This window comes from Rhinopithecus roxellana, chromosome 8, assembly GCF_007565055.1.
Source record: "Rhinopithecus roxellana isolate Shanxi Qingling chromosome 8, ASM756505v1, whole genome shotgun sequence".
NCBI lineage: Eukaryota > Metazoa > Chordata > Mammalia > Primates > Cercopithecidae > Rhinopithecus > Rhinopithecus roxellana.
The window spans coordinates 129,383,040-129,396,074 of record NC_044556.1 but is presented as its reverse complement, the minus strand read 5'-3'; the positions used below and the strand labels follow the sequence as shown (position 1 = coordinate 129,396,074).

Genomic DNA, 13,035 nt, shown 5'->3' with positions numbered 1-13,035 from the left:
ATAAAATTGATAAGGCAACTATTCCAAAAAACACAGCTATTTACTTTTTTTACTTTAAGCATGAATCAATAGGATCATAACTGTATGAATAACCTTGTAGTGTTGTTAAACTTAGATAAATTGCTTCAATTAGAAGGCAAATATAGAGAAATAAGAGCCTTTATTCACTTTCCCTTAGATTTTTCTTTCTGTACACAATAAGCACTAATATAAAACGATATTTTTAAAATCGATAAATTTAACAAAGGCATCTTACAGTCTCAACCCTCACCACTTGGCGTCTTTTTTCCCCAGAACTGAAGATAATTGACCTTTACCTTGTTTGACAGCAGTATGATGAAATGCTTAGTGTATTTATTCCAGCCTTTTTCATTAAGGTAAAGTCTTCTAGCCAATATGACTCTATTTCTTTCAATTACCTATAAAAATAATGTACTATAATCAGGAACTTAAAACATCAGCAAACCACTATAATTTATTACAGTGATTTCATATATCAATTTTTCATCGAATCATTAACTCAACTAAAATTTCGTGTTTAAATCATTAACACGAATTTATAAATTCACATTTTCCACTGAACTGGAACCAAACTGAAGTATAGCGTATGGCAAAATTTATCCAAAAATTTGATCTCAAGACCCCTTTATACAAAAAATGTTATCTCAAGACTGCTTTATACTCTCAAGTGCTTTTATTTATATGGAATGCATCTATTGATATTTACTGTATTGGAAATTAAACTAGATTTAAAACATATATTTGTTAATCACTTAAACTTTAACAAACTCATTACATATTCACATAAATAGCATCTTTATTTTTAAAAACTGTGTTAGATTAGTAAAAAGAGTGCTATTGTTTTACATTTTTACAAATCTAATGTTTGCCTTAGAAGAATAGAGCTGGATTCTCATTTATTTCTGTATTCAATCTGTTAGAATATACCATGTCATGTAGCCACTAGAAAAATCCACTGCATACTCTTAACTAAAAGGATGAGAATGAAAAAGGCAAACGACATTTCAGTATTATAATGAAACTAATTTTGATTTCATGAAGCTCTTAAAAGGGTCTCATGGATGTCCCCCACAGGGTCCCTGGGCCATACTTTGAGAACCACTAATATAAGAAATCAACCGCATAGTCATTTAATGAAATACTGTTCTAGACACTGTGGACATAGACATGAACAAAAGAGATAAAGTCCTTATTTTCAGGGAATTGACATTCTAGCTGTCACTTCAGTTAGAAGGGACTCTAGGGATGATCTAACACAAAGCTCATCGATGCAAGGAATTCTACAGAAACCTCTACCAGGGGCCAGCTCTCTACTGTTGAAAAGCTTCTAGTGTGAGGGATCTCACTTTTCTTCTTTTTTCTCCACTGAACATGTCTAGCTCAAATCTGTTTCTTACATCATGTATTTACTGTCATGATTGTTTCCTCTGAAAATGTCAATGTGCCCTTAAAAATTCTGCATCAGAATGGAACACTGTATTCTGGATGAGGTCTGACCATTTCAGAGAAAAATGAGACAATGATCTCCTTACTTCTAATCTTGTAAAAGTCCAGCATTGTTTTGAGAATCATTTCATACAGTTGCCTTACAGCGAATCCACAGTTATTTCAGTGTCACAAATCTTTTTTTTTTTTTTACATGGATTGCTCTTACATTGGGTCTCCTCCTTTAGGTGGCTGCCCTGAGTTTTATTTGTCTTTTGTCTCTGTAGATGGCATATAATGGAAATTGGGAGTTCCGGTTCTGGAATCAAACTTGCTAGGTTCACCATTTATTAGCTATGTGACCTTAGGCAAATTATCTCTCTGAGTCCTCATATGAAAAATGTAGGTAATGATAGTACTATTTCATGGGATTACTGTAAGAACTATGCTAATTATTCCCTTAGCAAAATATCTGACAAACAGTAATAACTGAATAAATAATTGCTGCTTCTTTTTTAAAAATAATACTAATCATGGTAATTATTAATGTTAATCATATTAATAAGACTAATCTATACATTTATCCCTACTAACATTTCATTTGTCTAGAAAGGTCCATCATTCTCAATTGTTGAGATATTTGAATCTCATAAAGTTTTGTTTTTTTTTTTTTTTTTTTTTTTTTTTTTTTTTGAGACGGAGTCTCGCTCTGTCGCCCAGGCTGGAGTGCGGTGGCCAGATCTCAGCTCACTGCAAGCTCCGCCTCCCAGGTTCACGCCATTCTCCTGCCTCAGCCTCCCAAGTAGCTGGGACTACAGGCGCCCGCCTCGTCGCCCGGCTAGTTTTTTGTATTCTTTAGTAGAGACGGGGTTTCACCGTATTAGCCAGGATGGTCTCGATCTCCTGACCTTGTGATCCGCCCGTCTCAGCCTCCCAAAGTGCTGGGATTACAGGCTTGAGCCACCACGCCCGGCCTAGATATTTGAATCTCATAAAGTTTTATGGGCAGGAATTTTGTCTCAATTATTTTTGTTTTACCAACCAGTACATGGCATAATATCTGACACATAACACATGCTCAAAGTTTATTTTTAAAAATTAATAGATCCTCAAAAATTACCCTTCATGGTCAAAAAATTAATATATATTTGTTAAAACAAAGTCAAACAATATAGAAATATAAAGTAAAATTCAAAATTCCCACCAGCTCACCCAACCCTAAAATTCAACTAACCAAACGTAATCTGTCTTACTAGTTTGCTGCTCTCTTAGTGAAGATTTTGTGTGTGTGCATATATAAACTATACATAATTTTTTTGTTTGTTTGTTTGTTTGTTTTTGAGACTGATTCTCACTCTGTCGCCCAGGCTGGAGTGCAATGGTGCAATTTCAGCTCACTGCAACCTCTGCCTCCCAGGTTCAAATGATTCTCCTGCCTCAGCCTCCTGAGTAGCCAGAATTACAGGCATGGGCCACCATGCTGGCTAATTTTTGTATTTTTTTTTTTTTAGTAGAGATGGGGTTTCACCATGTAGGCCAGGCTGGTCTCAAACTCCTGACATTAGGCCATCTGCCTGCCTCAGCCTCCCAAAGTGCTAAGATTACAGGCTTGAGCCACTGCGCTCGGCCACATAGTTTTTTTATATACTCATGATAGTTTTTATTAAATATTCTCCTATCCTTTTATATTATTCTAAAACTTGCTGTTTCTTTTACTTATCATAGCCATCTTTGCACATATATATATATATATATCTACAACATTCTTTTAAATGGCTCCTTAGTATTCTACTGTTTGAATAACTATAATTTCCCTATGATGGATATTTAGATTATTTCAGTATCTTTGTAATCACAAGCAATGTTGAAATGAACATCCATATTTTTATTCACTTGTACTAGTATTTCTTAGGAATGGAATGACTTCTTGCCTGTGTGATTGGTTAGTCAGATGTACAAATTTAAAATACTGTTGCCTCTATAAAAATTTCTAAAATGGTTATATCAATATACATGCCCATCAATAGTACATGCAAATGTTCATGTTTATCATCTGTTTATGTTTGCCAATCTGCTAAGCTAAAAATGTTATCTAATTATTCTGTATATTCCATCCTATTGATGACTGGTGAGGTTGAACATATTTTCATATATTTATTAGCTATTTGAATTTCTTACTCTGAATTATCTGTTTACAGTCTGTGCCCACTGTTTTGCTCAATTATTTTACCTTTAAAATTTATTTATTCGACCACTTTAGTAATATTAACTGTACAAATATTTTCTCCCAGTTTGTTATTTGCTTTTATTTCTGGTGATTGTCACTGCATGGAAGTTTCAATTTTAAGGTTTCACATCATACTTAGAAAAAGCTTTGGCCGGGCACAGTGGCTCACTCCTACAATCCTAGCACTTTGGGAGGCCGAGGCAGGCAGATCACAAGGTCAGGAGTTTGAGACCAGCCTGACCAACATGGTGAAACCCCGTCTCTACTAAAAATACAAAAATTAGTTGGGCGTGGTGGCATGTGCCTGTAATCCCAGCTACTTGAGAGGCTGTGGCAGGAGAATCGCTTGAACCCGAGAGGCAGAGCTTGTAGTGAGCTGAGATTGTGCCACTGCATTCTAGCCTGGGCAACAGAGCAAGACTCTGTCTCAAAAAAAAAAAAAAAAAGAGCTTCCACATTTTTCTCTTTACACACACACACACACACACACACACAGACACACACATGTATTTGAGACAGGGTCTCACTCTATCTCACCCAGGCTGGAGTGCAGTGGTGTGATCTCAGTTCACTGTAGCCTGAACCTCCCAGGCTCAAGAAATCCTCCCACCTCAGCCTCTGGAATAGTTGGGACTACAGGTGTGCACCAACATGCCCAGCTAATTTTTGTTTTTGTTTTTGTTTTTTTTTTTTAAGAAAAAATGATTGGTGCTTCCAGTTCCAAAATAGTGGCATAAAAGCAAGCCGGCTTCAACCACTACATGGAAAAAAAAAAAAAAAAAAAAAAAAAAACTGAAACAAATATACAGCACCAAGATTATCACCAGCAATATTCCAGAACTCAAATACGAAGATGAAACTGTTCCTCGGGCCACAGAGAGGTATAAAAACTCTGAGCAGATAGTGAAAGAACTGGACTTCCATATCTGCAATGTCCCTCCCTGCTTCTGCCCAGCACAGCACAAAGCACATGGAAAATCTTCCCCAAACTCATGGTTTTTACACTGGAAAAAGTAAGATAAAGATGGACAACAAGCTTCCCCATCATGTTGATTCCTTGGCAGGAGACCCCATCATGTTGATTCCTTGGCAGGAAACCATCACAAGTGCCTGAAGAGATAAATATGCCTGAGGACAGGCAGAGACAAAGGGTAGAGGAAGGACTACCATCCCCAGGCCTGGAAACTTTGCTCTGCAACTCAGCCAAAGGAGATTCCATGTGAGAGAGGCTTATCAGCAGCACCATGTTGTGCAAGGTTCACTCCGCAGATTCCCTGGGCACTAGCCCCTAGCCATCCTTCTCACACTGCAGGGATATTGCCTTTGGAAACTCCCCTACATGGGAAGGGTAGCACTTCAATCCTTCACTAGAGTTGAGGTGAACCTGGGTTTAAGGCACCATGGAGTGCTGAAAAGGAGGCAGTAACCTTAAGATCTGCTAAGCAAAAATAGCCAATAAACATAAAACAAGCCAGACAGAGAAGACTAGAATAACTAACTAACCCTTCAATGCAAAGTAATAGACATACATTCATAAGAAACAAGAGCAAACAGGGAACCGTGATCTCCCCAAATGGACAAAGCAAGGAACAAGTGAGTGACTGTAACACGTGAGCTCTGATGAAGAATTCAAAACTACAGTTTTAAGAAAACTCAGTGATCTTCACGATAACCCAGAAAAGCAATTCAGAAATTTATCAGAGAAATTTAACAAAGAGATTGAAATAATAAAAAGATAAAACTACTGGAACTGAGAAATACATTTGCTGAACTGAAAAATTCATCAGAGGTTCTGAACAGCAAACTGCATCAAGAAGAGAAAAGAATCAGTGAACCCAAATACAGGCTACTTGTACACAATCAGAGGAAAAAAAGAATAAAAAGAAACAAGAATCGGCCGGGCACAGTGGCTCATGCCTATAATCCTCTTGATTCCCTGACCAGGAAGCAAGGTGATTAATGGACAGTTGAGGCAGCTCCTTAGGCAGCTTTAGCCTGCCCTGTGGAACATCCCCATGGGGGATTCCAACCAGCTGGAGTGACACAGATCCCAAGAACACTCCCAGGTAGGCATTTGCCCTGGTGGGATGCCTCACCCGTGGAGGATCAATGCAGTGACCGAACACTGGGAAGAAACTGGCACTTGGAGTCTGGACATCTAAAACTTGGTAAAACTAGTCTTGGGAACTTGCCCACTCCATTTGAGTGGAAGCATGGCCTGATCACCCGTGGCATGCCTTTATCAGCACTTTGGTTTAGTTTTGGTTTTGACTTGGTTTGAATTGCTTGACAGGACTGGTCTTGGTAACTTGCCTACTCCATCTGAGTGGAAGCGTGGCCTGATCACCCACCGTGTGCCTGTACTGGCACTTTGGTTTTTGTTTTTGACTCGACTTGGATTGCTTGATACTTTGGTTTTGGTTTTGACTGGGCTTGGATTTCTTGATACTCTGATTTTAGTTTTGATTCTGGTTTGGCGTAAACTGTAAAAGTGTGTGTGTGTGTGCCCTTTTTACCCGTTCTTTGTTTTGTAGTGTGCGTGTGGTGTGAGCGTGGTGTTTTGTCTCCAGGAGACATGGGTCAGGCACAAAGTAAGCCCACTCCACTAGGAACTATGTTGAAAAATTTCAAAAAAGGATTTAAGGGAGATTATGGTGTTACTATGGCACCAGGAAAACAGAACTTTGTGTGAAATAGACTGGCCAGCAGTAGAGGTGGGTTGGCCATCAGAAGGAAGCCTAGACAGATCCCTTGTTTCAAAAGTATGGCAGAAGGTAACCTGTAAGCCAAGGCACCCAGACTAGTTTCCGTACATAGACAGTTACAGCTGGTTTTAGACCCCCTCCCCACCACCCAACAGTAGTTAAAAGAACAGCAGCATAAGTGGCTGGCAGAGGCAAGGAAAGACCAGCAGAGAGAAAGAAAGGAAAGAGACAGAGAGAAAAAGAGGCAAAGAGAGAGAGGAAAAGACAGAGAGGAAGAGACAGAGAGACAACGAAGGAGTCAAGAAAACAGAGAGACAAAGAAAGAGACAGGCAGAAAGAGAGGAAGGGACAGAGGCAAAAGGAAAGTCAGAGAGAGAGAGAAAGAGAAAGAGAAAGTCAAAGAGAGAAAGAAAAAGAGAAAGAGAAATATACAAGTAGTTAAGAAAAAAACAGTATACCCTATTCCTTTAAAAGTCAAGGTAAATTTAAAACGTATAATTGATAATTAAAGGTATTCTCAGTAACCCTGTAACACTCTAACACCACTTTGTTGTCAGTGTAAACAAGGGTGTATCCCAAAAGCACTGAGGCCTTCCTATCAAAAATCCTTAACCCAGTAACCCGCGGATGGCCCAGATGCATTCAATCTGTAGCAGCAGCTGCTTTGCTAACAGAAAAAAAAAAAAAAAAAAAAAGTCCATCTATACCAATTCTAAGTTAATTTAGACTAAACAAGGTCTTATTAATAGCAAAGGATAATTGAAATCCCAAACTTACAAGGTTTTCAACAAAAGTAAAGTCGCTAAAAGTTAACAGTGTAACATGTATTATAGTAACTTCTAATCTTGTGGCCTTAGACAGTCTAGTCCACGGACATAAAGAAAGTTCACTTTAAAAAAAAAAAAGAATGGTTACCTTCAAAAAAGAAAAGAAAAGAAAGGGGGAGGCAGAATTTATGTAAAAAGAGTGTTATATAGTAAATTCTTGTCCTGAAATAAATTAACTGGTTGTTTAAAGAAAGAAATGTTTGTAATAAGTCAGAAAGTTGAGACATGTCGAAGAATTGTCTGTGAAAGTTGTAAAAGAAAAAATGTTATAAAAAAAATTTTTACGCAAAAAATGTTATATAATTTAAAAGTAATAAGGCCTCTTGAGTACAACTGAAGAAACAGTTTATGTGCAAGGTGTATAAGAAAAGTAAAATATACCTTTGGTAAAAGAATTATAAGGAGGCATAAGAATGTGGATTTTTTACCTACATTTAAAGGTTAAAAAAATTATTGTTTTTAAAGTTTAAGCAAGTTTTAAAATGTTAATTATAAAGAAAATTCTGCGTGTAAACATATTAGCTAAAGTTAAAAAGATATCATCCAGTTTTTCTGTGAACTGGACATTAAAGTAAAAACGCAATAGGTTTTTCTTAAAGTGCCAACCTGCTCTTTAACAAAAATTATAAAAGGTTAAAAAGAGTCTATAAAATCTTACCTTATGGTCAAAGATTAAAAATTAGATAAATATGTCTACAAGGTTTTATTAAAATTAAGTTTAACATTAATAACACACTAATATAAAGGTAAAATCATACAAAAAGCATTGTTAAATGTAAAATGGCATTTGGCTTTCTTTGGTTTAAAAACTAATAAAAATAGATGCTAAAAGAAACATTCATTTTACTAGAAGATAATAAAAGTTAAAAACTTAAACTTTGGCAACTAAGACAGCATACCAAGATGCAAATGTCTGGTTGAAATGGATCAAATATTCCATCTGCACGTTAAACAAAAGCAATTGTTATGCTTGTGCACTTGGCAGGCCAGAGGCCCAGATTGTCCCCCTTCCACTAAGGTGGTCCTCCAGTCGACCAGGCATGGGCTGCATAGTAACTCTTTCCCAGGATTCTACAGTCTGCAGTAATAAATCATGCCAAGCTCTCTCTGCTATATCCCAAAGTCCGGCACCCTGCAGGTCAGCCCCCGAGGGCCATCCAGCCTCCATCTCCCAACACTAAGTTCACTTTGTGTCTCTCACATCAGGGAGGAAACTTAGCATTCCTTGGAGACCTGAAGGGATGCGATGAGCTTAAGAATTTTCAAGAACTTATCAATCGGAGTCAGCCCTTGTTCATCCCCAAGTGGATGTGTGGTGGTATTGTGGTGGACCATTACTGGGCACTGTGCCAAATAACTGGAGCGGCACTTATACTTTAGTCCAATTAGCTATCCCTTTCACCCTGGCATTTCATCAACCAGAGGGAGGAAAAATAAGACATCATAAAGTGAGAGAAGCCCCTTATAGGTCTTTCAACTCTCACATCTATTTAGATGTAACTGGAGCCCCGTAAGGAATACCAGATCAATTTAAAGCTTGAAATCAAATAGTTACAGGATTTAAGTCAATATTTTGGTAGATGTCAGTCAGTAAAAATATAAATTAGATAAACTACATCTACTACAACCAACAGCAACAAGCTTTTCATGAGTTAAAAGAAAAACTCAGGTTGGCCCCAGCCCTGGGGCTACCTGATCTGACAAAACTTTTTACAGTCTATGTGTCAAAAAGAAAATAAAAATGGCAATTGGAGTTTTAACTCAGACTGTAGGACCCTGGCCAAGGCCAGTGGCCTATCTCTCAAAACAACTAGATGGGGTTTCCAAAGGCTGGCCCCCATGTCTAAGGGCCCTGGCAGCAATGGCCCTGTTAGCACAAGAAGCAGATAAGCTAACTCTTAGGCAAAACCTAAACATAAAGTACCCCCATGCTGTGGTGACTTTCATAAATACCAAAGGACATCATTAGCTAACAAATGCTGGATTAACTAGATACCAAAGCTTGCTCTGTGAAAATCCCCACATAACCATTGAAGTTTGCAACACCCTAAACCCCGCCACCTTGCTCCTGGTATCAGAGAGCCCAGTTAAACATAACTGTGTAGAGGTTTGAACTCAGTTTATTCTAGTGGGCCCAACCTCTGAGACCATCCTTAAACATCAGTAGACTGAGGGCTGTACATGGATTGGAGCAGCTTCGCCAACCCCTACAAAGTGACTCTGAAGAAGATGACAAGCCCTGCTCCAGTCACACCCAGAAGCTGACTGGTCCACGCATGGCCAAAGCATGAGGAAACTCATCACAGGACTCATTTTCCTTAAAATTTGGACTTGTGCCGGGCACGGTGGCTCAAGCCTGTAATCCCAGCACTTTGGGAGGCCGAGACGGGTGGATCATGAGGTCAGGAGATCAAGACCATCCTGGCTAACACAGTGAAACCCCGTCTCTACTAAAAAATACTAAAAAACTAGCCGGGCAAGGTGGCGGGCGCCTGTAGTCCCAGCTACTCCGGAGGCTGAGGCAGGAGAATGGCGTAAACCCGGGAGGCGGAGCTTGCAGTGAGCTGAGATCTGGCCACTGCACTCCAGCCCGGGTGACAGAGCGAGACTCCGTCTCAAAAAAAAAAAAAAAAAAAAAATTGGACTTGTATAGTAAGGACATCAACTGACCTTCCTCAGACTGAGGACTGTTCCCAGTATATACATCAAGTCACTGAGGTAGGACAAAAGATTGCTACAGTCCTATTATTATTATAAGTGTACCAGAACTCTAAAAGAAACTTGTTTGTATAATGCTATTCTATCCAAGGTATGTAGCCCAGTCTCTACATGTTATGTTTGTGAAAGAACTATAATAGGAGATCAATGGCCATAAGAAGCCCAAGAATTAGTGCCTACAGACCCAGTTCCTGATGAATTCCTGGCCCAAAAGAATCACCCTGATCATTTCTAGGTTCTAAAAGTCTCAATTGTTAGACAATATTGCATAGCTAAAAAAAGGAAAGAATTCACTCATTCTGTAGGATGACTTAGTTGCCTAGGACAAAAACTGTATAATGGTACCACAAAAACAGTTACATGGTGGAGTTCAAACCATACAGATAAAAATCCATTCAGTAAATTTCCAAAGTTGCAGACCATTTAAGCCCACCCAGAATCGCACCAGGACTAGATGGCCCCCGACTAGGCTATACTGGATAAGTGGACACAGAACCTCTACTAAGCTGCCTGACCAGTGGACCGGTAGTTGTGTTATTGGCACTATTAAACCATCTTTCTTCCTACTGCCCATAAAAACAGGCGAAATCCTGGGCTTCCCTGTCTATGCTTCCTACAAAAAGAAAAGCATAGCTATAAAAAATTGAAAAATAATGAATAGCCCCCTAAGAGAATCATACAATATTATAGGCCTGCTACTTAGGCACAAGACAGCTCATGGGGATACCAGACCCCCATTTACATGCTCAACTGAATCATACAGTTGCAAGCTGTTATAGAAATCATCATTAATAAAACCAGTCAAGCCTTGACTATTCTAGCCCAGCAACAAACTCAGATGAGGAATGCTATCTATCAAAATAGACTAGCTCTCAGCTACTTGCTAGCAACTGAAGGAAGGGTTTGTGAAAAATTTAATCTTACTAATTGCTGTCTACACATAGATGATCAGGGGCAAGTAGTTGAAGACATAAAGATATAACAAAACTGGCACATGTGCCCATGCAAGTGTAGCACGGATTTGATCCTAAGGCCTTGTTTAGAAATTTGTTCCCAGCACTAGGAAGATTTAAAACTATGATAATAGGAGTTATAATAGTAATAGGAACCTGCTTACTGCTCCCTGTTTGCTACCTGTACTTCTTCAAATGATAAAAGCCTCATCGCTACCTTAGTTCACCAGAATGCTTCAGCACAAGTGTACTATATGACTCACTATCAATCTATTGCACGAGAAGACAAAAATAGTGAAAATAAGAGAGAGAACTCCCACATATAGAAAGTGAGAGTCTCAAAGAGGGGAAATGAGGGAAGAGAGAGACCCTCTTATATTGTTGTATATAGTTTTACACTCAGAAAAGGAAAGAGAAGCGAAACTAAAGGCAGGTAGCCCGGTGCCTAGGAACCAGACCCGAAACCAGGCCTGGGCCTACCGGACCTAAGCCTGGCAGTTAAAGATCAACCCCTGACCTAGCAACTGTTGTTATCTATAGAATCCAGACATTATATGGAAAGACACTGTGAAACCTCCCATTCTGTTCTATTTCACTCTGACCACTGGTGCTCACAGCCCCTGTCACGTACCCCCGGCTTTCTCAATCAATCACAACCCTCTCACACAGACCGCCTTAGAGTTGTGAGCCCTTAAAAGGGACAGAAGTTGAGCACCTGACGAGCTCAGATTTTAAGACGCTAGCCTGCCAATGCTCCCAGCTGATTAAAGTCACTCCCTTCACTATCTCAGTGTCTGAAGGGTTTTGTCCGCAGCTCGTCCTGCTACAACCCCAGCACTTTGGGAGGCCGAGGCAGGTGGATCACCTGAGATCAGGAGTTTGAGATCAGCCCAGCTAACATGGTGAAACCCGTTTCTACTAAAAATACAAAAAACAGCCAGGTGTGGTGGCACATACCTGTAATCCCAACTACTCAGGAGACTAAGGCAGGAGAATCGCTTGAACCTGGGAAGCAGAGGTTGCAGTGAGCTGAGATTGCACCATTGCACTCCAGCTTGGGCAACAAGAGCAAAACTCCATCTCAAAAAAAAAAAAGAAGGAAAGAAAGAAACAAGAATCACTTACAAGATGTAGAAAGTTACCTCAAATGACCAAATCTAAGAATTACTGGTGTTGCAAGAGCAAGGGATGGAAAGTTTATTAAAATAAATTATAGGCTGGGCACGGTGGTTCACACCTGTAATCCCAGCATTTTAGGAGGCCAAGGCGGGTGAATCGCTTGAGGTCAGGAGTTTGAGACCAGCCTGGCCAACATGGTGAAACCCCGTCTCTACTAAAAATACAAAAAAATTTGCTGGGCATGGTGGCATGTGCCGGTAGTCCCAGCTACTCAGGAGACTGGGGCAGGAGAATCACTTGAACCCAGGAGGCAGAGATTGCAGTGAGCCAAGATCGTGCCACTGCACTCCAGCCCGGGTGTCAGAGCCAGACTCCTTCTCAAAAAACAAAACCAAAAAATGAAATGATAATAGAAAACTTTCAAAAATTTAAGATATGAATGTCCAGTTGTTATAGGAAGGTCTGAGAGCACCAAACGGATGTTACCCAAACAAGACCATCCAAGGCATACGATAATCAAACTCTCAAAGGCCAAGAACAAAAAGATGATCCTAAAAGTAGCAAGAGTACAGAAATAAATAACATGTTAAGGAACTCCAAGTTGCCTGGCAACAGACTTCTCAGTGGAAACCATACAGGGCAGGAAGGAGAGAAATGACATTTTCAAAGTGCTGCAAGAAAACAAACAAACAAACAAAAAAAAACCCTGCTATCCAAGAATACTATATCCAGCAAAGTTATTCTTTAAATATGAAGGAGAGATAGTCTTTCCCAAACACAAACTGAGAGAATTTACCATCACCAGACCTGTCTTACAAGAAATGCTAACGGGAGTTATTCAATCTAAAAGAAAAAACACCAATATGTAAAAAAAACTTTGAAGATATAAAACCCACTGGTAAAATGATCGACACAGATGAATCTAGAATATGCTAATACTGTAACTGTGGTGTGCAATCCACTCATAACTCTAGTATGAAGCCTAAAAGACAAATCTATCAAAAACAACAATAGCTACAGCAACTTGTTAAGAGATGGGT

General features: G+C 39.3%; 1 protein-coding gene across 1 annotated transcript in view; it reads right to left on the bottom strand.

Moving 5' to 3' along the window:
- AXDND1 (axonemal dynein light chain domain containing 1) overlaps nucleotides 1-13,035 on the bottom strand; it is a 161,920-nt gene that overhangs the window by 93,947 nt on the left and 54,938 nt on the right. Inside the window, exon 12 of the mRNA XM_030936362.1 lies at nucleotides 318-419. Coding sequence (XP_030792222.1) covers nucleotides 318-419 — 102 coding nt within the window. The remainder of the gene's footprint in view (nucleotides 1-317; nucleotides 420-13,035) is intronic.